The 25,902-nt window shown below is 49.0% G+C and overlaps 1 protein-coding gene across 2 annotated transcripts in view; it reads right to left on the bottom strand.

The window, feature by feature from the left end:
* Positions 1-144: 144 nt before the first annotated feature.
* Positions 145-25,902, bottom strand: part of EEPD1 (endonuclease/exonuclease/phosphatase family domain containing 1) — a 127,078-nt gene continuing 101,320 nt past the window's right edge. For both annotated transcript variants that reach the window (XM_055590416.1, XM_055590415.1), the window contains exons 4-8: positions 15,292-15,402; positions 12,004-12,138; positions 9,716-9,854; positions 4,261-4,455; positions 145-813 (exon numbers count right to left, since the gene is read on the bottom strand). In XM_055590416.1, coding sequence (XP_055446391.1) covers positions 614-813; positions 4,261-4,455; positions 9,716-9,854; positions 12,004-12,138; positions 15,292-15,402 — 780 coding nt within the window. In that variant the 3' untranslated portion in view covers positions 145-613. The remainder of the gene's footprint in view (positions 814-4,260; positions 4,456-9,715; positions 9,855-12,003; positions 12,139-15,291; positions 15,403-25,902) is intronic.

A 25,902-nucleotide genomic window follows, 5' to 3' on the forward strand; every position in this document is an offset into this window, starting at 1 on the left:
AAAGGAACTCCCAGGGTTAGGGGTGCTTTGTGTTTGGACCCTGCAGGCCGCAGCCTCTCCCCTTCCCCACCCGGCCCAGGACATCAGAAGAGGGCACAAAACACACAGGACAGGGGACCGCCCCCAGGCTCTCACTGCAGCCAGGCAGGTTCATCTCTGTTTATTTTTTCAAAACAAAACTAAAAATCATCACTCAAAATATTTGAGGAGAGTGCTCAAGTTAAAAGCTTTTCACAGAATTTGCAGTCAGAACATCACAGACTGGTGGTCAGGAACGAGAGCTCTGCCTCCAGCCTCCACTGCTATTCCCTTTGAGCTGCAGTCCAGGCAGTGTGGTGATCACCCCCAGTGGCTGAGGCTGGCGGCATCCACAGAGCAAAGACATTCCAGTTCTCTACCCGGCTTCTGATCAGACCATCCAGCACCTCGAGGGCCCGCTGGGCTCCCTCCCCCATGAGAGTCCACAAACTCTGTGAGGAAGGCAGCCAGGTCACAATGCAAGCACTGTCCGCTGTCAGAACGAGGACAAAAGGGCAGGTGGTTCTGGCTCTGCATCTTCACGGGGAAGGGCGAACTCCCCAGGGTCAGGGGGTGGAACGCCTATTCGGTGCCATCATCGCTCGTGTTTAATGTTGGCTTCACTCCGCTCCAGAGTGAGCCCATTGCCGCTCCGAGGGCCTTCCTTCCTGGTCCAGTCCTTCTCCGTGTAAAACTCCGCAAGCACAGGGCAGTGTTCAGAAGCCACTCCGCCCCAAGACCAGTTATCTGGAATCCAAGGGTTCGTGAGGCCTTCTCTCACTACAGCCCAGTGGCCTGGAGGCAGAGGGAAGACAGACCAAGAGGTCAGGATGGGGGATGGGGGAGGGCCGCAAGCTGGTGGGTGGAGGCCAACACTGAATAGTCTGCAAGCTTGGGCTCCCTGACGAGACCCCTCAGTCACCTGGCTTGCCTGTGCAAATGAACTGTCTCAGCCCATTGGATTTCCCAGACAAGTGAGGGTTTGCCAAGGAGGCACTGAAACTACCCTGGGTCCAGGCCTCCTGCCCATTCGCATACCTCCTGGCCCCCACCCCGTCCTTACTTCACAAACACTTGCAATCTGACCAGCGAGGATAAGTGTTCGAGACAGGGGCACAGTTCCCACAAAGGTGTCCAAAGTGAAGGTCCTATTTCACAAAGCAAAGCTGCAAAGGCGGGTGGGAAAGGAGAAAGTTCTACAAAAAGGGTAAAGAAGAGAAAGTTACAGAAGTTTATGAGATAGTAAAGGTATTTTTAAAGTCAAGGTTTAGAAACATGTGAAGTTTAAGGTATGTTTAAGAAACGGGAAGAGTCACAGAAGGAAGGACAGAGCAGTTAGAAGCATGGCCATGGCCCTCAGTGAGAACCGCCTAGATAATCAAACGGACCCAGGCCTGGGCTCTGGTGGCTTCCCTAGTGGCTGAGATGGTAAAGAATCTATCTGCCTGTAATCAGGAGACCTGGGTTCAATCCCTGGGTTGGGAAGAAACCCTGGAGAAGAGAATGGCAACCACTCCAATATTCTTGCCTAGAGAATTCCATGGACAGAGGAGTCTGGCAGGCTATAGTCTATGGGGTCACAAAGAGTTGGACACGACTAAGCAACTAACTGTGGAAAATACTGAAAGAGATGGGAATACCAGACCACCTGACCTGCCTCCTGAGAAATCTGTATGCAGGTCAGGAAGCAACAGTTAGAACTGGATATGGAACAACAGACTGGTTCCAAATAGGAAAAGGAGTACATCAAGGCTGTATACTGTCACCCTGCTTATTTAACTTATATGCAGAGTACATCATGAGAAACGCTGGGCTGGAGGAAACACAAGCTGGAATCAAGATTGCTGGGAGAAATATCAATAACCTCAGATATGCAGATGACACCATCCTTATGGCAGAAAGCTAAGAACAACTAAAGAGCCTCGTGATGAAAGTGAAAGAGGAGAATGAAAAAGTTGACTTAAAACTCAACATTCAGAAAACTAAGATCATGGCATCTGGTCCCATCACTTCATGCCAAATAGATGGGGAAGCAATGGAAACAGTGGCAGACTTTATTCTTGGGGGCTCCAAAATCACTGCAGATGGTGACTGCAACCATGAGATTAAAACACGCTTGCTCCTTGGAAGAAAAGTTATGACCAACCTAGATAGCATATTAAAAAGCAGAGAAATTACTTCGCTGTCAAAGGTCTGTATAGTCGAACTATGGTTTTTCCAGTGGTCATGTATGGATGTGAGAGTTGGACCATAAAGTAAGCTGAGCGCTGAAGAATTGATGCTTTTGAAATGTGGTGTTAGAGAAGACTCTTGAGAGTCCCTTGGACTGCAAGGAGATCCAACCAGTCCATCCTAAAGGAAATCAGTCCTGAATATTCATTGGAAGGACTGATGCTGAAGCTGAAACTCCAAGATTTTGGCCACCTGATTCGAAGAACTGACTCATCTGAAAAGACCTTGATGCTGGGAAATATTGAAGGCGGGAGGAGAAGGGGACAATGGAGGATGAGATGGTTGGATGGCATCACTGACTTAAAGGACATGAATTTGAGTAAACTCCAGGAGTTGGTGGTGGGCAGGGAGGCCTGGTGTGCTGCAGTCCATGGGGTCACAAAGAGTCGGACACAACTGAGCAACTGAGCTGACCTGAACTAAGCAACTAACACCTTCACTTTCAGGCCTGGGTTCTGGTGTGAGTTCTGCTGCCCAGGCAACAGTCCCACGATGGGGGCCACTCCTCCCTGCACCTCGCTTTCTACAGCTGAAGAGCAAGGGACAGATGCAATGGTTTCTAACTTTCCTCCAGCCCTGTCTGCGCAAGCACTCCAGCACCACCTCCTACTGCCACCGACCTCTGTCTGGCCAGCGGTGCCTTTCTGCAAACTGCGTCTGGCCCAGTCTGATAACTGACACTCCCTCTGAGACCCACTTTCTTCATCCTTTGGATTTTCCTATGATGCAGTCCAACAGGACATTGGTGCCCAGGACTGGAGATTCTGGTCCTGAGGATCCAAGTCTTGGTTGCACGTCCTGGTGGCTGCACGTCCTGGTCTCACAGTGGGACTCCAGCATTGGTACTTAAATATTTTTTTTAACATTTCTCTGAAGTATAATCTGCAACTAATTGTGTTTAGTAAGGGCTTCTCTGGTGACTCAGACGGTAAAGAATCTGCCTGCAATGCAGGAGACGGGTTCGATCCATGGGTCAGGAAGATCCCTTGGAGAAGAGAATGGCTACCCACTCCAGTATTCTTGCCTGGAAAATCACACAGACAGAGGAGCCTGGGGGGCTACAGAGAGTCGGACACGACTACAACCGATCACCTGACACTTTTCAAACTGTTGGTGCTTATCTTACTCTTCTTATCTTACATCCAAAGACCTACTGCCGCTTCTGTATTTTTATGACTGTTTCATGACCCAAGGTCTGCTCAGCAAGTGACTGCTTTTGGGGAGTGCTTTTCAGTGCTGAGGTTACCCACCACACCCTGGTCTGGCAGAGTCCCGCCTAAAGCACTTTGGCATCCTATAGTGATGCCAGGTGACGTGTCAGCTCACCACCAACTGCTGCTCTGCAGGGTGCTGATGGCATGTTGGTAAATCTCAGGCCACAACACACTGCCTGAACATGACAGGGCTTGAGAAGTGTTTGCTGAAGGGTGAAGTATCCTTAAAATTAGGCTAAGTTGGGGCTTCCCTGGTGGCCAGTGGATAAGAATCCACCTGCCAATGCAAGGGACATGGGTTTGAATTCTGGTCTAGGGAGATTCCACAAGTCGTGGGGCAACTAAGCCCGTGTACTACAACCACTGAGCCTACGCTCTAGAGCCCGTGAGCCACACTACTGAAGCCCACGTGCCCTGGAACCTGTGCTCTGTAAGAGAAAGCACTGCAATGAGGAGCCCACGCACCACAACCAGAGAGTGGCCCCTACTCAGCGCAGCAGAGAAAGTTCACAGCAGCGACCCACTGCTGCCAGTCGATAACCAGGTCTGCCCGGCACACATTGGCTTTGTCCCTGATGTAGGTCAGTGAATGCCTTTTAATTAGTTTTCAGAACCCCTTCACTCTTAAAAGTGGCTCTGTGTGAATGATAATTATACAGCCACCTGAACAGTAACCTCATAAATGCCCGCAGAGGAGGGAAGGTCACTCCTGACTCTCACTCAAACCAGACAATCGTGAACTGCCAGCTCAGACAGGCGACTCTCCCTCTGTTTCTGAACAGCACATGTGCTTTACCTGTGAAAACCTTCTTTAAGCTTTTACTGATCCAGATGTTGTCCAGAGTCTTCGAGCCTTGAGGATTCTTGGTGCTGATGTTGGTAAAGGTGTGTGCGGGGATCAGGTGGTGGAATTTTTCTTTCCTCAAGATATCATAGTCACTGCTGTCTGGCCCCTGGCCAAAATCCCCTAAAACTATCACGTCTTTTTCTCCTATAAGTGGAAAAAAGAAATTCAGAAGTGTAAGAGGTGGTGGGAAGTTAACCCAACACTGACCACTACTCGTTTAAGTAGGATCGTGGCTGTCTGATTTGACTCTCCAGGATAAGGACTGTGGCATGGTTCTTATTCTCCCAATTCTTCCAAGTTCCTTGTGCAATACCCGCTCACCACACCCCCCCCACCCCCGCCAACCCCCAAGCTTTCAGAGTAGGTTAGTGACACATTTGGTTAGTGTGATGTCAACATCACCTCTGTTCTGGATCATGGGTTCTGAATCTCATAGCACAAAAAGGCCCTAAGGGTCTTGCCCAGATCGTTAACAAAAGATCAACAAACATTTATTGAGCACAGAAGGAAGCCCATGTGAAGGCACAGGAAGAAGACAGTCATCGACAAGCCGAGGAGAGTTCTCAGAAGGAACCAACCCTGCCAACACCTTGATCATAGACTTTCCGGCCTTCAGGACTGTAAGAAAATAAATGCCTGTTGTTTAAGCCATCCAGTCTGTGGTATTTTGTTATGGAACCCCAGCACACTAATATAGGGCAAAATACTTTAAAGTATCTTCAACATCTCTCTCAAACTCTAGTTTGATTTACAAGAGTAAGTGGGATAGTTATGAAGTATTTCCAAAGTGAGGAGACATTCAGAAAAGGACAGTGAGACCCAGCTTGGCTCCCTGGGATTCCTGTCCACTGCCTGACCATCATTTCCTGTCTTGAAGTTCCCCTCAGGGGAGCCACGTTATCACAGGGAGAAACATTGCAAGGAAAGCTTTAAGGAAAGCAGTTCATAACCAAGGGCCAAAATGCATCTGAGACACTCAACAAATCTTCACGGACTCGAATATGCGTCAATAACAAGGGCTGCTGCTGCTGCATCACTTCAGTCGTGTCCGACTCTGTGTGACCCCATAGACGGCAGCCCACCAGGCTCCCCTGTCCCTGGGATTCTCCAGGCAAGAACACTGGAGTGGGTTGCCATTTCCTTCTCCAATGCATGAAAGTGAAAAGTGAAAGGGAAGTCGCTCAGTTGTGAGATTAAGAAATTTAAAGTGAAATGACACAAGCCACCAGCAGAGGGCACTCATGTTCTGGACATGACACCCTCTCCCAGTGGGCCTGAGGGAAGGAGGGATGGAAGGAAGCCTTTCCTGCAGCCATTGTATGAGCAACAGAGACGCAACTGTGACCCTCATGCTAGATCCTAACAACCCTGGCACCCAAGGCAGGGCGAACTAAGCTGGTCTTGAGAAATCAGTGCGAACTTTCAATAGGAAAGTCAACTTATGAATAATACTAATAACAACTCCTACGAGGCCAGTGTTAATGACCCTCCACTGAGTCGTCACCGTGTGCTGGGGACCTCTTGCAAGTAAGAAGCTGAGGCTCTGACCAAAGCCACCAAGCCCTCAAATCCAGGACTCTTTACAAAGAGCTAGGATGGAAAAGCCCCACATGCTTGGAACAGAGCCTGCTGCATGGCAGACATAAGATAAACACTCATGGAAGAAATGGTGAACGAAGCACGAGGAAAACTGCACAATTAAGGTGCAACGTATTTTTTTAAAGGAATGAACAGAAAGATGCTACCTTTATTAAATTTCAAGGAAAACTTAGGAAAGACTGAGACAAAAGGTTTTAATATAATGAGAGGTTTTCATTAGGATACAAACCTGAAATATTTGAGCCAAAAAAAGACAGTTCTGGGGGTTTTCCTGGTGGCTCAGTGGTAAAGAATCCACTGGCCAATGCAAGAGACATGGGTTCAATCCCTGGTCTGGGACGATCCCACATGCCACGGGGCAACTAAGCCCGTGTACCACAACTGTTAAGCCTATGCTCTAGAGGCCAAAAGCCACAGCTGATGAAGTCTGCACATCCTGCAGCCTGTGCTCCACAACAAGAGAAGCCACCACAACGAGAAGCCTTTGTCCTGCAACTAGAGAGTAGCCCTGCTCGCTGCAACTGGAGAAAGCCCGTGTGCCGCAATGAAGACTCAGCACTGACAAAAAAAAAAAAAAATATATATATATATATATATTTTTTTTTTTTAAGAAAAGAAAATTCTGAACCAAGGAGAGATGCTGGTGTCAGGCATCAATAAACCGAGCTCTATGTAACTTCGGGAATGAAAATAATGGCTCATTTTGAATTGGACTGTCCGGGTTTCTTACAACTCATCTACTTTGGTTAAAGCAGTTTGGTGATGACATGGAGACACTCCCTGCCTCTGACAACCCACAGAGGTGCAGGGCCCTAAATTCTCCCAGGAAGCTGTCTGCCAGGGTGGGCTCCACAGTTACCCACTGATTTTCTAGGAGTTAGGGCTTCCCAGGTGGCCCTAGTGGTAAATAACGTGCCTGCCAATGAAGGAGGCCCAGAAGATGCAGGTTCGACCCTGGGTCAGGAAGATTCCCCTGGCGGAGGGCATGGCAATCCACTCCAGTATTCTTGCCTGGAGAATCCCACGGCCAGAGGAGCCGCCTGGCAGGCTACAGTCCCTGGGGCCGCAAAGAATCAGACACTACGGAGCACACATTTTCCAGGAGTGAAGGGATAATATTTGGGGCTGAATTCCTCAGAGTCCTAGATATATAAAATGCCAGTGACAATAGCAGAAGCCCGGCCCCACTAGGGGTAAGTCTTACTCAGATGCCAAGCATGACCCTGCCTTGTTTGACTCTTGCTGAGTTCACAGAGCAGGCCCTGGGCGGGGCGGGGGGGGGGGGGGGCGGTGGGCGTCTGAAAGAAGAAAATTCCATCAGCGGATGGGCCCCCCACCCTCAGCCCTCACTGACGTCAGTCAACCTGGGTGCACATTCCAGACAAAGGTGGAAAGGCCCAGAGTTTACTAATCAAATCGACCCTGTTTGCTCTTATAGAAAGAAGCCTGTGGAATAAAGGTTCAGTCTTTGTTTGAGCCAAACCACCTCTGCTCATCGATTTACCCAAGCTGCCCGTTGGGCAGGCTGCGGCACTTCCTGATTCCTTGGCTCTGCTGTGTCACCAGTTAACAACAGGCTGAACGTTAGTTAAATGCAGGGGGACACGGGGACATGAGTCACTGTCCTTACCTGGGCATGGCAAGGCTGAGCCGGACTGTGGCTCAATAGTCCCTGGCAGCTTGAAACAATACCCTGCCCAGGTCTTCTGACAAATACCTGATCCCTACCAGAATATCAGAAAAGACAGCAAGGGCCTATGGTTATCAGAGAAGTAAGGGACTGGCACATTCCCTTCCTCTTTCCGTATAAAGCAAAAGTTTGAAATCAAGAACAACAGAAATGTCCACAGATTTAAAAGCTATCAAGGCATCCTTCATAATGGGTTAGAGACTAGCCGTGGGTGAACAATCTCCCACATGGTTGCTCCTTGGATGAAGTATCTTGACTTAAACATCTTTCTGACTTTTTTTTAGCCCAAAGACTCATAATTTAAGGGGAATACTGGTCACAGCACATCCTGGTTTGAAATGTAAGCCGTGCATCAATGTTCATAAGAGCATTATCCATAACAGCCAAAAGATGGAAATAACCCAAGTGTCCATTGACCGACAAATGGAATAGCATTTGGCCATAAAAATGAAAGGAAATTCTGATGTATACTACAAGCCATAAAGACATAACATAAGTGAAATAAACTGGCCACAAAGGGACAAATATTGTAAGGTTCCACTTAGATGAGATACCTAGAGAGGTCAAGTTCATAGAAACAAAGTAGAAAGGTGACTGTCAGGGTCTGGGAGGAAAGGGAATTTGTGTCTAATGGGCACAGAGTTTCAGTTTGGGAAGATGAAAAAGCTCTAGAGATGGATGGTGGTAATGGTTATAAAATAACGTAAATATATTTAAATATACTTTAAGTTACAAGTAACTTAAAAATGGTTAAGATGGTAAGTCTCATGTCATATATATTTTACCATGATAAAACTCTTTTCAAAATGAACTATCTTTGAACTATCTCTGTAGCCAAATCTTCATAAATCACCTTGTGAGGGGCCAATTCAACAAGGGAAAAAAGGCTTAGCAAGTTAGGAAGATGGATTAAGACTCTAGAATACAGAAGAGAACTGCAGGCCTCCAGCTGTGAAACCTCACCTGGAGAAGCTCAGTGCTCTGAAAAAATAAGCCAAACTGAACACCCCAGTAAGGCAATGGCACCCCACTCCAGTACTCTTGCCTGGAAAATCCCATGGACGGAGGAACCTGGTGGGCTGCAGTCCATGGGGTCGCTAGGAGTCGGACACGACTGAGCGACTTCACTTTCACTTTTCACTTTTATGCACTGGAGAAGGAAATGGCAACCCACTCCAGTGTTCTTGCCTGGAGAATCCCAGGGACGGGGGAGCCTGGTGGGCTGCCGTCTATGGGGTCACACCAGAGTCGGACACAACTGAAGCGACTTAGCAGCAGCAGCAGCAGCAGTCTTTACAGCTGTGTCAGCTTTCAACTCTTCCTCCTTGTAAGCCACACATAGAAAATGTTTGGTATTATTGGGGGCAGAGCTGGAAAGCAGAGTCCACCTGTTTTCTGAGGTTCTGCTCTTTTCAGTGTTCTCTTAATCCCCCTGGCATGTTTTTGACTCAACTCAAGTCTGCTGAGCCCCTACCATATCCTGGGTCCTTCATCAGATGGTCACCCAGCCCTGGGCACCCCGTGAGGTTAGCATTGTCAGCCCTTGAAGAGTGGTGACCTCCCAGACATCCTACAACCATTGAAGGAGCCAAGATTCAAGTCCAGTGTTTCTGTCATTTCAGGGCTCTGTCAGCAAGATCTGTAAACTACCAGGAAGGAAAGGACTTATCAGGACTTCCCCACTCCCCTCGTCACCAACGGTCTTTCACAAGATGAGCAGGTGCACACCTTCAGGGGACACCACCACGGGAGCACACGGGGGGCAGTGGAGCCCATGACAGGGGGCAGTGGAGCCCATGATAAGGGGCACGGGGCATCATCACTAGTTTCTCCTTCTCCCAATCCTATCCATCAAAGAGAGGCTGAAGAGCCACAAAACCCCCACCACGGAACCCACATGCCAGACCCACAGAGACTAAGTTGTGAGCGTGCACGGGGCACTGAGCTGCCCAGGATGCAGGTGGTATGGTGGTCCCCTGTACATCCCTCAGTACGCATCGCTGCCCACGGGACAGCCAGCCTAAGGGAGGGGAGAGATGCTGGGAAGGGTCACCCCTCACCTATCCTGCAGAAGTGGGAGCCGCTAGCCCAGCCGCCCAGAAAGACGGTTCCTACCTTTCAGGGTTTCCTGCAAGGTCTGTGTGAAGCTAGCCCAGCGATGGCTGTCACTGTGATTCTTGCTCAGGTTCTCACCCCCTGGGAGGGTCAGGGTCGCCAGGTGAAGGTTCACCAGCGTCAAGTCATGACTTCCTACCTGGGCAAGATGAAACAAAGCGCCAGACAAAGTGAGATGCTCCTATTGCGTGCGTCCGTTTCCTCCAGCCCCCACGCAGCTTCGCGAACACTGGCGGTGGTAAAACTACATGGGCAGCTCACCCCGGAGGAAGAGGGGCAGCGTCGTGAGAGCGTCCTGAGGCCCCTGCAGGACCCAGACCTCTCTTGTCTATCATGGGGACCCCCTACACTGCACCCCTTTACTCCTCCTTAGGGCCTGGAAAACCAGGCACGTCTAGAAATGTCAATTTTTTGTTGTTGTTTTTCCCTTCTGAGCAACTATGGAGGAGGAAGAGGTAACGTTAGCAGCTGGTTGTTAATGAAGACCTGGGGCTCTCCCCACAGGGCCAGCCTGTCACTCCCCACCCCCGCCAGGATTTGCGGCTGGGCCCCGCCTCCTTCCCCACCTCCCCACATCCCACCCACCGCTATGTGCTCCCTTCCCCGCTAGAGATCACGGACGGTGCCTGATGCTCAGTGATTTCAAACATGAAGAATGAAAGCTGGCTGAGCCCTGGTAGCACAGGCTATGCCGCCTCCTGCATCCCCAGAGCAGCGGCAGAATCGTGACGTCAGAGTCAGTCTCCTGGGCACCAAAGCAGTGCTCAGCTGCTCTGGGTTTGGCAACCCCACCCTTCTGTTATGGCGGGGGTGTGCAGAGGGCACCCCCAAGTGGGGGCTGCCAGTTTCGTCTTACAGAGGTGACCCCAGTTTGCTATCACCACCGCCCAGCCAGGAGAGCCCTCTCTGCAGCCGTGGCTCTGACCTCAAGGGAGACACCTTCAGACCGTGGGCGAGGAAACCCTGCCTGGGGAGAGAAGCCACATCTCTGTCCCCACAACTTGCCTGGCCTACGATGTGACACGAAGCACAGGAGCTTCATACCTGTCCAGGGGATCACTTCATTCAGAGGATTTGAGCCAATAATTCACAATCTGAGAGCATTTCTTAATGATCTTTAAAACCAGCCCATCTCTTCAAGACACTAGCTGGTTTTGCCTGTTGCCTTGCTTGGCCAAAGCCCGTGCAGCCACTTTACATACAAAAGGGACCTGGGGAGGAGGGTTCAGGGGTGATAGCTGGCTGACTGATACACCAGTGTCCAAAGCACAACCCACAGACAGCCCGGGTTGTGTGCATGCACATGGAGTGCCAGCATCTCTGCAGCGTTGCGAGTGAGGAGGCGGGAAGTGTGGGCTAGACCCCCGACCGCAGTCAGCACAGCCGCCAGCTCACGGGCAGCCCCAGCCCGGAGCTGCCAGTGAGAAACTGTGCTGAGGTCTGCGGCAACTCTCTGGCTCCAGAACTGCTCTGGAGCATATAGAAGGGGGTGTCCCAGACGCCCAGAAGCTAGCTTGCTGGGCTCTGTGACAAGGGACCACTCTCGCCCGACCCTGTGACTTCTGAGGGGTAAGGCCAGCTGCTGACTTGGTGACCTGTTTTGGCAGATGCCTTTTCCTGCCTCCTGACGCCCAGTTTCTGACTGTTTGCTGTGCATGAATACTTCCCAGGGCATCCAGGGGAATCGGAGACACAGCTCAGGTCGGTCTGATTGCTGCTCCCAACTCTGGAGAGAGAGGGCTTGTCTGGAAGTGTCAGTGGCCCCACCACCCAGAAGCTCCTTCTGAGCCCCTTCCAAGTTCCAGTGACCCCTGGAGGGCTCCCCTTCTCCCTAGTAAGAGAAGGGTGTCCTCAGAGCAGTTCAGCTGCCCTCTAATCCAGAGATTCCCAAACGAGCAGCTTCCTTACCCAGCACTGAGAGCACTGATGAAGCGGAGGAGGTGATTCTGGAAACCAGACATTGTGTGTGCCTGGGGCAGGGTCCAGGAAATCCTGATTTTAAGAAAATCTCTCCAGGTGATTCTGCTGCTTATCAGGTTTGGGAAGCAGCCATTTGACCTCCTTCTCACCCAGAGGTCCAAGTTACCAGAGCTACGATCTCCCCCAAATTCCTCTCCTTCCTGCTCTGGACAAGCTCCCCAGCTGAGGGAACCCCAAGTGTGTGTGCTGACCCAGCCCCGAGAGAGAATAAAACCAAGGCAAAAAGGTGGGCTTCTCTGGCTCACAGTTCAAAGTGGGCTTTTCTCCTTTTCAGAAAGAGTGGCCCCGCACAGCAATAGGAGCGATACCTTGAACCTCGCGAGGTATGGGCTGGGGCCCACCGGCTTCCCATGCCCATTGCCGGGCGAGCTCTCCTGCCAGGCGGCATCTCTCAGCTCCACCCCCGCCGCCGTGTCCCACAGGAACCCCGCAAACCCGGCACCCTGCGGGAGAAGACAAGGTGTTAGTGTGCAGAAAGGTCTGTCTGGTGGGGTGCTCAGCCTCAAGCTGCAGAACAGCAGGCAAGGCCAGGAGGAGATAAAGGGAAAGTAGCAAACTCTACGCTGGGTCTGGGGGTGACCTGCCTGGGGGCTGTTTCTGAGACAAAAGCACATCCCCAAACCACAGCATGTTCCTCCTCCTAGTCCCCCTGACAAATTTCCCAGACCAGTAATTTCAGGGAGGTTCACACAGCTGGGGTGCCTGGGCTCTTCTCTGGCAGGGGCACATTGCGGGGGAGACCCCAGACGAGGCACAGAATTATCTTTTTAATCATCACATCCCATAGGACAGCCACTCACGTGCCCACTTGTCATGTGAAGACTCAGCTGCTCAGAGAGGTTAAGTAACTTCCCTGAAACCCACAGTCGGTAAATGGCAATGCTGATGATCAAATACAAGACTCCAAGAGGTGGCTTTGGTTACTGAGCGGCTGCCAACTTCCAGCTCAGCACCGCCTGCCGCCTCATGGGTACCCTGCCAGGCACTGGCCTGTGTCTGCTAAACAAGCATTCAACGCACAGTATCCTTTAAAATTCTATACCCACTCTGTGAGTTGAGGGAGGAGCTGTTGATCCCATTTTACAGATGAAGGGGTTGAGGCTGAGTGATCTGAGAGGCAGCCACACACAGTTACCCAGTGGCCTTGACACCCAACCTGGAGCAGGGTTACCTGACTTGAAAATCTCCAACAGGCTCTATCAGGCTCAGTCAAGGTCCTGGGCTTGCAAAGAGTGAAAGAGGCCAGGTTTCTGGGTCTAGTTTTCTCACCATGAACATCTAGTACTGTGTGCCTGATACACAGTAACTTTTCTAATGATTTGCTGAACAGATAAATAGTGTTAAATGGACTCTAAGAGTCCTGTGAACCTATATATATGTGTGTAAAGTGCCTTTTTAAAAAAGGTGTGAAAGTGTTAGTCACTCAGTTGTGTTTGACTCTTTTTGACCCCAAGGACTATATATAGTTCACCAGGCTCCTCTGTCCATGGAATTCTCCAGGCAAGAATACTGGAGTGGGTAGCCACGCCCTTCTCTAGGGGATCTTCCTGACCCAGGGATTGAACCTGGGTTTCCCACACTGTAGGCAGATTCTTTACCATCTGAGCCATTAAAAATATTTTTAAATTATTTTTATATATTTATTTATGGCTATGCTGGGTCTTCATTGCTGCTGCTGCTGCTGCTAAGTCGCTTCAGTCGTGTCTGACTCTGTGCAACCCCATAGACGGCAGCCCACCAGGCTCCCCCGTCCCTGGGATTCTCCAGGCAAGAACACTGGAGTGGGTTGCCATTTCCTTCTCCAATGCACGAAAGAGAAAAGTGAAGGTGAAGTCGCTCAGTTGTGTCTGACTCTTAGCGACCCCATGGACTGCAGCCTACCAGGCTTATCCTTCCATGGGATTTTCCAGGCAAGAGTACTGGAGTAGGGTGCCATTGCCTTCTCCGTCTTCATTGCTACACCAGCTTTTCTCTCGTTGGGGCAAGTGGGGGCTACTCTCTAGCTGCAGTACATGGATTTCTTGTTGCAGCGGCTTCTCTTGTTACAGAGCAAGGGCTCTAGAGGGCTTCAATAGTTGCTGCATGTGGGCTCAGTAGTTGTGGTTCCTGGGCTCTAGAGCACAGACTCAATAGTCATGGTGTGGGCTTAGTTGCTCCGCAACATGTGGGATCTTATTGGACCAGGGATGGCACCCCTGTCTCCTGCACTGGCAGGCAGGTTCTTTACCAATGAGCCACCAGGGAAGCTCCCCAACCCTGTTTTTTAAATTTATTTTTATTTTACTTTTGGCTGCACCATGAAGCCTGTGGGAACATAGTTCTCCGACCAGGATTGAACCCGGGCCCCTGGCAGGGAGAGTGTAGAGTCCTAACCACTGGACCACTAGGGAAGTCCCCTGTTAGTATTATTTCTATGTGGACTGAGCAGGGACAGTCATGGGCTGGAGTGGTAAAGACCAGATACCTTCCAATTATCCTGTATTTCCAGCCCCCTGGCTACCGCCTGCAGTAATCACTTACACCCCAAACCCAGAGAAATAAGATTTACAGCACACTTTAAAGTAGGAGCTAAAAAGAAGTATCCAGTCAGTAAGTGACTGGATACTTTTAATCCAGTAAACATTACAATTTAAAAGTCCCAGATCTCCATATCTCTCAGATAAGTATTTATATCATGTGTGTTTATAATGGTATACTAGAGATACAAACGGGCTTCCCACATGGCTCAGTGGTAAAGCATCCGCCTGCCAATGCAAAGCCACAGGAGACGTGGGTTTGACCCCTGGGTTGGGAAGATCCCTTGGAGAAGGGAATGGCAACCCACTCCAGTATTCTTGCCTGGAAGATCCCATGGACAAAGGAGCCTGGTGGGGTATAGTCCAAGGGTCACGAAGAGTCAGACACAATTGACATGCACGCAGCACCAACACCTAGAGATAAAAATATAACATCTGCATTTATAGGAAAATTTTGTAATCCGCTCATAATTAACTATCAGGAGCGTTTTTTTTTTAAATCTAAAACTCTACTGATGTTGAATATTTCAAGTGAGTAAAAACTGGTCTTGAATATGATATGTGGGAATGAAAATACATACATAGAGCAATTTACCTAAACCCATATGGGCAATACTAATGAAAGAAAATTCAAAATGAAAGTCTGCTGAAAGTTTCCACAGACCATTTCCATGTGCACAATTCTTACCACTAAAGCCAATATTTCACGTATGAATTAAGTGAATCTGAAGTTCTCAGCCAATGAACAATGGGGCTGTCTACAAACTTGGCAGAGGCTGGAACCGTGGAGAAGGGATTAGAAGGACAAAGGACAGAAATACCCCATTTGCTGCCTTGGCTCCAGACAGGATTTCTCCTCTCCTCCCAACACCCCAGCTCCCATTTCCATCTGGGCAGCAGGCCATTCCTGATCCAAACAGGAAATAAGAACCAGGGCATTTTGAAACAAATGGCAAAGAGCTAAAAAATGGGCAGAAATACAACATTACATCAAGGATGTTGGCAAAGGAAAGATTTTAAACGTCTGTGATTGGAAAAAAGAAAATGGAAAGAAAATCCCCGTTCTGCAGATGAGGGTACCTTTTGGAGCTGAGTCGAGGGTGTCTCGGAAACAACGGCCTTCCAGCATCCCCGGGGCCCTTTCCACTTGCGGATGTTGGGCAGGATTGGCTGGTTTAACTCCACACAGAACTGTAAAGACAGAGAACACGTTGGTGTGTGTTCTCGCCTAAAGCAGTTCCTGCTGCAGGCAGTCTGAGGAGCCAGAAAATGCAGGACCCTGACTCCTGAGCCTGATCCAGACACTTGTCAGACCCCGTCCTTGTGTTCTCAGAAGCCAGGGTTTATGAAGACCAGGATGACAAAACAAGCCTCAAAAATTAAAAAGCAAACTGTCCACCGGTGAAATATACAATTATCACCTGGAGAATTTTAGCTTAGAGCAAACCATTCACTTTGTAGCTGCTGCTGCTGCTGCTAAGTCGCTTCAGTCGTGTCCAACTCTGTGCGACCCCATAGATGGCAGCCCACAAGGCTCCTCTGTCCATGGGATTCTCCAGGCAAGTTCAAAAGCAGTTGTCAGAATCTTTTTAATCCTTGAAAAATCAGTGGTTAAGGTCCCAGGAGAGTCTAGATCAGTATCAAACGCAGAGGGAAGAACATGGATACATGGTACTTTTCCAACCCTGTTAGAGGCACAAAAACAGACCCCCAGAAGGCAGTCAATAATTGTGAAATAATTTTGAATAGTGATAGGTGGTCACTAGACGTAATGTCGCGGTCATTTCATAATGTATAAAATTACTGGATCACTATGTTGTACATCTGAGACTAATACAATATTGTAAATCAATTATACTTCATTTAAAAAAAAGTACCAACTGACCCTCCCTTCACCATGCACCACCATACTGTTCACCTTGGTTTTCCTCTGAGAAGAAAGACCTCTCATGGGTGGTGACTACGCGTCCTGTGCGTTTCCAGGGTGAGCTTCTTTTTGTGTATGTGTGTTTCACCAATAAAGAACTGTAAGGCGACTTTATCATCAAGGCAAAATGAAATCGTACAGACAACGTATTAATAAAATGAGGAATTGAAAACTACAGGTTTCAGAATCCATGGGCCAGCTCCTCTAAGTCATGCCTCAAACACAACCCCATCTTTTGGGGCTGGTTCTTTTAAGGGTCTCCAGAATTTGTCAGATTTGGGCTGTTTGAGATGCTCTGATACCTGGTACTGCCCCTTCTGGGTGACACCTCCCGTCCCTTTACTTCATGCACCTTGGGCACCCTACTCAGCCCTTTCTCTGCCCGGTCCCACCAGCCAGTCTCTGGGCTTCCTTTTGGAGGCATCATTGCCATCTCCTCCAAGAGCCACCCTTAGATAACCTCAGCCCCACAGCTTCAGCTTACACTTCTACCCCAAATGCCCCCAAATTTGTACCGGCATCTCAGATTTCTCTCTTGAGTTTTGAATTGTATTTTGACTTCCTTTTTAACATTTCCATCAGAAGATTTCCACCGAAGTACAAACCCAGCAGGTCCCAAAGGAGCATGCCGTTCCCCTCCCCGACGTGCATCTCAATTCCTGGCATGAGCACCTTTCCAGCCACTCTGACTCTGCCCTCTCCTCCCACAGGCTAGTGCTCCCCAGGCCACTGCAGCATCATGTCTGTCAGAAGCACCCTCTTTCTGTTCTCCAATCCCACTGTTATGGTCCATTTCAGAGCTCCATATTCTGCCCCCCGGCTCACTGGCATAGCTTGTTAGAGGTCTCTCTGCCTCTCTGTCATTCAATCCCCTCCCATCTGTCCACTGGGTAAGCTGTGATGGTTATGCTGCCACACCATCCCTGTGGTTCTCACAGTGTGGTCCAGGACCCAGGAGCATCAGCATCACCTGGGAACTCGTGGGAAACTCTCTGGCCCCACCCTAGACCTACCAGATCAGAAACTCTAGGGTGAGGCCCAGTAAATGTGTTTTAACAAGCCCTTTGGTGATTTGGATGCCAGCTAAGCTCTGAGAACCACTGCATTTGCCACTCCTCCCTAAGCATCCGCCTCAGATACAGGTGTTGTGGGCTGACAGCGAGTGGTCTGCTGGCAGCCTCCTCCAGGAATGCCTTGCAGAGCTGCCCTCATACCCTTCCTGGGCAGCTCACATCCAGCCGCTAAGAGAGGCCAGGGTCTGACGGCCTGGTCTTTGCTCTCCCGTTGCTCGAGCTCTAAGAAAGAAGATGAATCATTTCTCTAGTGACAAGCACTATGGAGGAAACAAAACCACGCGAGGATGGAGCCCCCGGGAGGCCTACTCTAGATGTACAAGGTTCTAGGAATCATGCTGCTTTTAGTTACATGTTTACGCGTCTGCCTCTTCCCAGTAGTACGCCACAAGAGCAGGGACCGTCCCCAGGTTGCCTTTAGAAAGCCCACCTGGCAGAGCATGGTGCCCAGTGGTGCTCTATAACCATCAGCTGGTGAGCCAGGAAACTTCAGAGACATCACTATCCTCAAATCCAGGTATGAGAGACAAAAGGAGGAATTTCTTCTTGAGGCTATTTAAGTAACTGCTTTGATCTTAATCTGACTTTGAGTTTGCCTGGGAAGGGTTCTCTCTGGGATCTGGTCCTCAGTGACTTTTATCCATTCCCTTTTCAACACTGCCACGGATGGTGTTATCCTCAATAGGGGGACTTCACCCTGGATGAATCCCCATAGCCAGATGGTCTTGGCTGGTAGCCACCCTTGGGTAGGAAACGAAGCACTCTGGAAAATGCATGCAGAATTTATCGCCTCTAACTTTAGGAATCCAGCGAGGAAATGTACTTCCAGAGGGTCCAATTTCCTGCTGGGGAATCATTCACTTGCTGAGTGATCATTAGAGCTGAATCCAAGAGTCATTAAAAAGGAGAACAGCTCTCCAGTGTCCATCTGGTGCCTCACTGCTCTCCACATAGGCAGGCCTGAACCTGGCTGCTTGCCTGCATCTCTGAGGATGCACCCCAGGAACCTCTAGCTCTTAAAAAGCCCCTGAGGTGATTAGCCAACCAGCTCTACTGGAGAGCTCCAGCCTCTGAGGCCATGCTGTGCTGGGAAGAGCAATCTACAGACAGCCAGAAAGCTCATCTCTCCTGACCCTCACAGGTCAGGAGAGACACTGTTTTTCATGCACACCTCTCTCAAAGATGGGCTCTGGGTACAAAGCTTTGTGCTGGTTCAAGCGTGCGCATCAGTATCATCTGGGAACTTAAAACGCTATCAAAATTAGTGTCTGAGTCAGACCTGGCAAGTTGCATTTTAACATCCCTTCCAGGTGACTCTGATTCAAGTTTAAAAAGCTGGTGTTATGGAATGAAGGAAATACATTTTCCTTTTCTTTGTTTTATATTTAAAAGTCTTTCCCTCACAGGTAAATTCTGGAAGATAAGGAACCATGATTCCTGAAACTTATGGGTCACCTGTATTTTGTAGATCTGAAGCCTTGCCCTTGATGTTTCTCTCAGCCCTCAGAGTAGATGATCCTTCTACTTATTAGTACATAAGTATTTCTTATGTTACTGGGGACAATTAATAATATAAGGGGGGCTTCCCTGGTGGCTCAGAGGTAGAGAAATCTGCCTGCAAGGCAGGAGATGCAGGAGACCTAGGTTCGATCCCTGGGTTGTGAAGATCCCCTGCAGGAAGAAATGGCAGCCCACTTCAGTATTCTTGACTGAAAAATTCCATGGACAGAGGAGCCTGGCAGGCTACAGTCCATGGGGCTGCAAAGAGTCGGACATGACTGTATCAACACACATACACAATAAAATAAGGGACCAAGGCGAACAGTGTTTACGGCTGAAAGCATTCTATGCCTCAATTTTCATGATCAGCTTTGGGTAACAGGTAGGTATTTTCTTCTATTTCTAGAACTTAAAAAAGAATTGCCACAATTAAAAATGAAATTAAAAAAAAAGGCAAGAAAAAAACTGCCAGCTTGATAACTTAGCTGACTGCTTGCACTAAGAGTTCACAGCAAATATAAGGAGGAGAGCACCTTTAAATCCTTGCTACTCAGGGGTGGTCCATGGACCAGTAGCATCAAGCTCACCTGGGAGTCTGTTAGAAATGCAAGCTCTCAGGCCCACCCACGCCAGTGCCCTGGAATCTGCGCTGTCACAGGATCCCAGGCTGCAAGTTCGGCAAGCTTTGAGAAGCCTACTCCAACAGCCCCCTTGTTTGGTCCACACCATTCCTATTATCCCACCAACAGATCACACTACCAGCTATTCAGGAGGAAGGTGCAGCCCAGAAATGTTAGGCCCAGACATAAGTGAGTTGAATGCGAGATTCCACAGCTGACAGGGTTTAGAGGGAGGTGTGAACTGAGGTCTGTCTCCTAATGCACCACCTCCTGGTCAGAACAGGTGGACCATGTGGGGCTGGACACGATGCAAGGGGTGGGGCCAGCCGGCCTTTACCGATCCTTAGATTCTTTCTCCTGAACATTTCAAAGGGAAACAAAAGCACCCTCTGAGAGCCCTCAACCTGAACTCTGCCCAAAGTTGATTTAAAAAAAAAAAAAAAGAACAGCTGGTTCTCAAATTTTCTGCTTCGTCCACACACCAGAAGGAAGAAAATATACTTTAAGCAAAAGTGGCTCCCAAGGGCAGAATGGGTGGAAATGGAAGGGGCAAAGTGGGTATGATTGGAAAAAAGCCTCCCAGGTAACTGCACAGATCTGCACAATCTCAACACAGGGCCCTAGCCCACACCTGTGTTTCTAAAGTCCCAGGGGCTAACCCATCACCTGTATTCAGCAGAATTACACCAGCTCTCATTTTAGACCACAGGTTTGCCCACCCCACCCTGACTGAGTTGGAATCTGAGGTTACGGCCAAGCTGTGCACTCTCAAGTTCCCCAATTTTAAACTATAGCTTGAGAAGTTCAGAGGAAGATAGATAATTATTGCTTTCGAACTTGGTCTTTGCATTTTTAATACCTGTGGTCAGAAAAGACAACTTGTATTGTTCAAAACAAATAAATACCATTTCAGCTCTCCTACTCTGCCCCGTGTAAGCATCTGACTGAGGCCCTTTGCAGGTCACCCTGTGAGATAAAGGCATGGAGGGAGCCCAGCCACCGTATATACACAGGCATATAACGGACATTTGTTGAATGAATGAGTAAAGGCATGTCTCCTGGGGATCCCACCTTAGGTTTTTCTGTCCCAGGATAAATTACAAGAACCCGCCAAATGGGCTGGACTTGTTTCTTGAGCTTCAGACCAATTAGGGGATAATATCAGTCTTTAGTATGTGCCCCACAGTCGGCTACTCAGATGCAGAACTTGATTGTCAAGGCCAAATTCACCCCACTCTCTGCTTCAGCTTGTCAACAGAGAGCCTAAGTCAGACCTTTAAACTGCAATCTACAAGATGCCCAAGTTGCTGGCATTCAGAAATGTCAAGTCCTAAAAGACAGGACTCCTTTGGCTGTGCTTAGGATGTGCTGCACACATCAGGTCTGTCTGGACCAGCTGACTGTTCATCTCTGCAGAGACAAGAGGGTCCAAGGCTTGACACCAAACTCTTTCTTGGTTGGTGGACTTTTGGACTTCGTTTATCCCTTCTACCCTTCTCCCTTTCTGAAATGAATACTCCTGGTTCATCTGGTCCTGACCAGTAAATAACAATGGGAAAGGGGTCCAACCTCACTAAGTGCCTTGTGCAGCCACCACCAAGCTCCGCGGTCCCTTCATCTTCCCCGTCCAGTTAAGGTGAAATGAAACCCGGGGCTCTGGGAGCCAGTTACTAAGATGCTCTGCTAGTGCTGACCATACAGTCAGCTGGAGACAGAATGTCAGGAGGACAGACAGGTTTCAAAGCAAATTCCAGATGGCTGCCCTTCTCCTGCTTCCTGGATGGGCAGTAGGGGTATGTTTTCATTTGGAATCCGCAGGGCCAGAGTTCCAGATGAAGCTGTTTCACTGAGTTGGCTATTTCGGTTGCTCTTCTGATTCTCGAGGTGACGTCTCTTTGACTGCTAGCTTTCCAGTTGTTACCCACCCATTCCCCCTGTGCACTCAGCAGCAGCTCGTGGAAACAACACACTGCGTGGACAGAGAGGCACTGTTGCCTTAAGAAGATGAATGGCCATCATAGATGAAAGCAGCCCTGTCTTATCTGTTTTTTAATGACAAAAAAATGTTTTTGGTTGCACCACTTGGCATGTGGGATCCTAGTTGCCCAAACAGGGACTGAACTGTGCCCCCTTACGTTGGAAGCATGGGGTCTTAACCACTGGACCACCAGGGAAGTCCCAGCAGCCCTGTCTTAAGCCAGGTGAGGTCAAGAGACTCAACTTTCTTTCATTTGAGTACTACCAGAAACAGAACAAAGGACACAGACAACGTTTTTTTTTTTTGAAATGTTAATAGTAAGCAAGGGCTTAGCTTTGCCAGGATCATCAAGCACATGTATGTTATGGGCAACATTAGAAGCCAGCAGATCTCTGGGTATCTGTCAGTGATCACGTGGAGAGTGAAACCACGGAATGGTTAGGGTCCTTAAAATGTCAATGTATTCTCAAAGAACACCAAGCCGTGCAAAAGCTGAATAACGTCTGCATGCATGTTAAGTTGCTTTAATCATGTCCGACTCTTTGTGACCCCATGGACTGTAGCCCACCAGGCTCCTCTGTCCATGGGATTCTCCAGGCAAGAATACTGGAATGAGTTGCCATTTCCTCCTCCAGGGGATCTTCCAGACCCAGGGATCAAACCTGTGTCTGTCTCCTGCATTGGCAGGCATGTTCTTTACCACTAGCACCACCTGGGAAGTATTAATCATGCTTGGCCTTCTAACAATAAGCCAATTACAAAGTTTTCTGGGCATATTTAGACTTTCAGATGTTGATACTTTGTAAGGCCATACTGCCTATGGGGCGGCAATGCACTCATTTATTGCTCTGTCCTAATAAGTGCTAAGTGCCTTAACCATCTTAAAGGTCTTGGCCTCCTCTCCTCAGAGCAGGGCACACACGCAAAATGTAACATGGACACAGAGCCAGGGCAAAAAGTGTCACTCCCCTCCTTTCTCAATCTCTATGGAAGAGAAAGAGATCATTCCCACAGAGCCCTGATGAGGTGTAGTCACCTCTGTTCAAATGCAAACTCAGGCATGTATGCCAGAGGGGAGACAGGTGCAAGGTATACCAGAGAGCCACGGCTTTGGGGCCCCCAGGATCGCTCGGAGCCCCTCACCCAACACTGCTGCCACACTGGGTGCGTCCGGGAGCCTTTCCCAAGGGCCCGGGTGTCTGTGGAGGGAGAGAGCGCGGCCACTCCTCTGCCCCTGGGGGCTCACTGAACAACAACCATGTTCGAAAATTGAAAGAAAGAAATGGGCTCGTTTCCTTGTAGCTCTGGAAGGGCATTTCAAGTTCTAACACTGCATGGTTCTAGAACGCTAGGAGAAGAGCCAAAGAGGAAGGTGTGGGAAGAGAAGTGTTAAGACTGAAAGAGAAAATACAGTGTTCTGCGAAACATTAAAACTCCTTTCTCCCTCTTTCTCTGTGGTAATCGCCCCATGAAGTCCATAAAGGAGCGGACTGTTCTGACAGCACATCAGGTGAACTTTCCAAAGGCTTTCTCCCAAACATGGAGCAGATCCCACTCCTTTGAAAAAGAGCATCAGCCCTCCTTAATGTGCCCTGAGTCCCACCTGGAGATCCCTTGCTAAACTGCCTAACTAAGAGCTGACATTTCCTAGGCAGTCATTCTAATAGGTTTAAGCTTGGACACATCCATCAATTGTAAGAAAACATAGGTGGCCAGTAATTCCCGACCAGTTAGCTCTGACTCCTGTGAAAAAGAGAGCCAGAGGCCGAGGAAGGGCGGGCAAAGGATGAGGACCAGCATTTACTAAGCGCAGCGATTAGGCACTGTTCACACATTATCACATCTGATCCCAATGACAATCCTGCGAGGCAGTTAATAATGCTCTCATCTGACACGTGAGGAAAGCAGGGCTTAGAGAGGGACCACAGCAAGGTCACCCACTGCCGGCGAGTGGGATCAAGTCCAGCGTAGCCAACTCGAAGGCTCAATTGCACTTCGCTTAGGAGCGAAGTCTCAGGAAACACGAATTAGACCAACTGCCCTGTGAGATGATGTGTGTGTACTGCACCACGTGTGTTCCAAATTTGGGATCCTCTGGAACTAAAAGCTGCACCACCACCACCACACCGCTACTGTCCACTTCCTCACCGATGCTCCAGGTTACCTGGGGACACCGCCCTCCCAGGGAGGTCAACACATCAGAACTACAGCCTTTCTCCCGGTAGGACACACAGCCAAGCGTTCAGAGCTTCGTGGGGCAGCCCCTGCCCTAAAGGCTCAGGCCCGTCCTTCTCCATCCATCCAGAGAAGCAGTGGGCTTACCGCCCTTGCATCACTTGGCCCGCGAGCCCCTACTCGGTCAGCTCCATGAACATGCTCTTCCTAGGGACCCAAAAGGATTCTGGAGGACTGTTCATCCTTGTTTAAACACTCCTATCATGCTGAGGAAGACACAAAGCAAACAGGGACGCATTCCCTCTGCCTCCATAACCAGTTCATCACCAGCTGCTTCTTCAGAGTCAAGGGGAGGGATACCCACATGCACTCCTGTCACAGAGTGGCTGCTGGTTCTGGTAGCCTCTCCTCCATGCTCCCAGGAGCTCCTCAGCATATGTTTCCTGGACAAGACGGTTAAAAATAAGCACAGGGGGAGGGAGGGTACTTTGCAAGGCAGTTAGATTTTTTTTTTTTTGGCAAGGGAAATTATAAAATGGAGACTAAGAGAAAGCTGAAGATTCCTGGAGATGAAGGCAGGTTAGGATGGGGAGTGAGAGGCACAGGGCCTGGGGCATGGGGCCCTCCTATGGGGATTTTATACTCCTATGTTGCTGCCTCCGTGCTTGTCATCACCTCATCACCCCTTGTTTCCACCCTTCAGGGATGCTTCCAAAGGTTCTTTTCTTCTCTAAAGCTCTTTGGATGCTAAGACTCTTAATCTGAGATGGGAGTTAAGATTGTACTAGTAATTCTGTGGCTTTTTCCCCTCCTTCTCTTTAAATGGAGGCTTATGCTCTGGTATCAGCAAACACAAGCTCATTATAGGACAATTTGTAAATTAGAGAAACAAAGAAAAATTTAAGCAGAATATCACTGTGCAAAGACAACCACTGCTAACACTTTTGGTGGATTCCCTTCTAGGATGTTTCCTATGCGTTTAAGCATCTGCCTGCAATGCGGGAGATCTGAGTTTGATCCCTGGGTGGGGAAGATCCCCTGGAGAAGGAAATGGCAGCCCACTCCAGTATTCTTGCCTGGAGAATCCCATGGATGGAGGAGCCTGTTGGGCTACAAAGAGTCAGGCACGATTGTGCGACTTCACTTTCATTTTCATAGCTGATTATTCATAAGGACACACACGGTTTTGTTCTAATGGTGCCACAGTATTACACACTCTTCCAAACTCTCTTCACGCACCATCTAACACACTCTCATATGGACACAGCATGCTAACCGTGGTGGATGTTTCGCAGGCTGGGAGGAATTTCTGCTATTTAGGGGCTCATTTCAATTCATTTCATTATAAACATCCTAAAATCACCTACTATGGTAGCAATAAAACCTCACCATTCTATCCTGTGCTATACTTAAATCACTCAGTAGTGTCTGACTCTTTGCAACCCCATGGACTGTAGCCCGCCAGGCTCTTCTGTCCATGGGGATTTTCCAGGCAAGAATACTAGACTGGGTAACCATGCCCTCCTCCAGGGATTGAAACCAGGTCTCCGCATTGCAGGCAGATTCTTTACCATCTGAGCCACCAGGAAAGCCCAAGAATACTGGAGTGGGTAGCTGATCCCTTCTCCAGGGGAACTTCCCAACCCAGAATCGAACCAGGGTCTCCTCCACTGCAGGTGGATTCTTTACCAGCTGAGCTACCAGGGAAGCTCCCCATTCTACCCTACGTGCTCACATTACTTATATCCACATGTCTAAAAAAGATCCCAAGTAAGTTAGTTTAAAATCATAATGTCTTTGTTTTTGAAGGTAAATCAGGAGGCTTTTTTTTTCATGTACATGCTTGTGATAAACAGATGGCAGCTCAGGGGCCTGGGAGAGAAGACCACAGACATTAAGCCCCTGAACTGTGCGATCAGAAAGGAAGCAATAGACTGTTTCTTACATCTCTGACTGACAGAAGAGGTGGGAGTTTTCCTAAGCAGTTTCTTTCATCTGCAGATAAACCAGTCTCACCTTTATTTTTTCCCCTCAAGCTTTGTTTTAATGTCTCTTTAGAGAATTTGTCCTGACATCAACCTGTCAGGACCCTCAGGTACAAAGGGCCAGCAAATCACAAGCCAGAATTCAGTGGGAATGTCCACTGTTCACTGTGGGGCCTTTAACAAAACTGTCCAGACTCAGGACAGCACCCGCAACTCCTTCAGTGGAGGAGTCCTTCCCACATTCTCAGTGTTTAAGTGGGTCACGTTCATTAGTTAAGGGTGAGAGTCTGAAGAACACAAACTCTGGAGAAAGGCTGGCAGGACCTAAACTTTGGCTCTGCCACTTAAAAAGAGTTTTGACTTTGGGCAAATGGCCCCCTTGCTCAGACCTCAGTTTCCTCGTCCATAACAAGAAATCACTCGGGCCTCATGA

Source organism: Bubalus kerabau, chromosome 8 (assembly GCF_029407905.1).
Source record: "Bubalus kerabau isolate K-KA32 ecotype Philippines breed swamp buffalo chromosome 8, PCC_UOA_SB_1v2, whole genome shotgun sequence".
Lineage (NCBI taxonomy): Eukaryota > Metazoa > Chordata > Mammalia > Artiodactyla > Bovidae > Bubalus > Bubalus kerabau.